The 1,602-nt window shown below is 34.6% G+C and overlaps 1 protein-coding gene across 1 annotated transcript in view; it reads right to left on the bottom strand.

The window, feature by feature from the left end:
* Positions 1-289: 289 nt before the first annotated feature.
* The window catches only part of LOC111387971 (calcium-dependent protein kinase 5-like), a 3,918-nt gene continuing 2,605 nt past the window's right edge, over positions 290-1,602 (bottom strand). Inside the window, exons 6-7 of the mRNA XM_023012617.1 lie at positions 895-1,293; positions 290-590 (exon numbers count right to left, since the gene is read on the bottom strand). Of these exons, the coding sequence (XP_022868385.1) occupies positions 468-590; positions 895-1,293 (522 nt within the window). The 3' untranslated portion in view covers positions 290-467. The remainder of the gene's footprint in view (positions 591-894; positions 1,294-1,602) is intronic.

Here is a 1,602-nt window from a genome sequence, read left to right as displayed (position 1 = left end):
GATTGATCGGTAGATATTTACAAAGATTTAGAAAGATTGTTTTTTTCCCCCCTTTTTCTTTCTTCTGGTACTATAAAAAGGACAGCGCTAGTTTGTAATTTACGTATGAAATACAGAAATCTTTTCCGGATTTTGTCTTCGGTACTATTTATTCTTTTGATGAGTTTGCAGAGATAACAAGTGAAACTATTAAAAGAACTCTTATAGGATAAATTTTTTCCAATCGCTAAAAAGAGATTATCGAAACCTTTTCAACTGGAAGTGGTTAGTTCTAATATTTCATTTTACATGAACAATACAATTATAAATAGATTTTAATGAGAACTTGAGATTCATATATAGAGTTATTGTTTACTTAGAGAGGATATCCTCACACACTTTAAGCCCTTACAAGGGGACTGGAGAAGGATGTTAAACTAGAAAATGAAGCTGGAACTACCTGTAAGTGATGTGTCTAGTTTAAAAAACTAAAGAGCTCCTGGAGCATCCCTCATGCTTATATTTACGCTGTTTCTCATTGTTCGTCTTCCAATACCAGCATTGCCTTTTTGCATCATTGCAACAAATTCTCCATAATCGATCCTTCCATCCTAAATAAACATGTTCATTGGATTGTTAGCAACACAAGCATTAATGAGACAAATTCCTAAATTTAGAGAAAATAAGGAGTTACCCTCAGTAACTTCTTGGACGTATCTTTTAAAACCAAAAAATTTATAGCCAATGTACAATGAAACAATCCATTTTGTCCTCCCAAGCTTTAGAAAACACTTAGCAGTTTTTGAGGTTTAGTTTGATCCAAAAATTGAACTTTTTAGCCTGAATAACCCATATTTGTTTCCCTGTATATAGAGTCATTGAAATAAGACCCCTCTTAAATGTATTTTAACTTACATTATCTTGATCCACTTCTTTAATAACATCTTCAAGGAGGACATCCGTCATGCCATGTTCTACACAAGCTTGCTGGAGTTCATCAATTGTAATATAACCACTTCCATCCTTGTCGAAATATTGGAAAGCTGCCATAAGATGTTCCTCGCGTTCTAGTTTGTTCAGGTGAATCGTTGCTGCAACAAATTCTCCATAGTCAATTGTTCCACTATTGTCTACATCAGCCTGCAAATCACAGCAATAGTTCAGCCACTGTGATTGCTTCAAAATTTGATTGAGAGCATAAGAACAGCAAACATAAGAGAATCCTAAGTTGATGATAGCCAAGCATTGATTGAAAGAGATGGAAGATGCTAAATCATGTAAATCATGAAGGGCAGGAGTATGGCAATTGCAGGCCTGTTAAACAGCTGGGACAGTTCTCTCATGTGACGAGGAAAAATGAATATGTAGAAGTTCCTCTTACTTCAATGAAAAACCCTTATGGCGGAACAGAATTTTATCAAGAACGTTCGTCGAATAAAAAGCCAGGGCAATCCCGTTAACAACATCTTTTCTATTTACTCATCTAAACTGTTTCTCTTTCAATTATAATCACATCCGTTCAAACGTGAATGTAACTTTGTTGTGAAGCACGTTGCTATACTAACAACCACTATAAGCCCTTGTTTGATTCTTATTATTTCTAAAATACATTTTTCTCTCTCT

Source organism: Olea europaea, unplaced genomic scaffold (genome assembly GCF_002742605.1).
Source record: "Olea europaea var. sylvestris unplaced genomic scaffold, O_europaea_v1 scaffold4409, whole genome shotgun sequence".
NCBI classification, from domain to species: domain Eukaryota; kingdom Viridiplantae; phylum Streptophyta; class Magnoliopsida; order Lamiales; family Oleaceae; genus Olea; species Olea europaea.
Note: the sequence above shows the minus strand (reverse complement) of the source record. Positions and strands in the feature narration are given on the sequence as shown.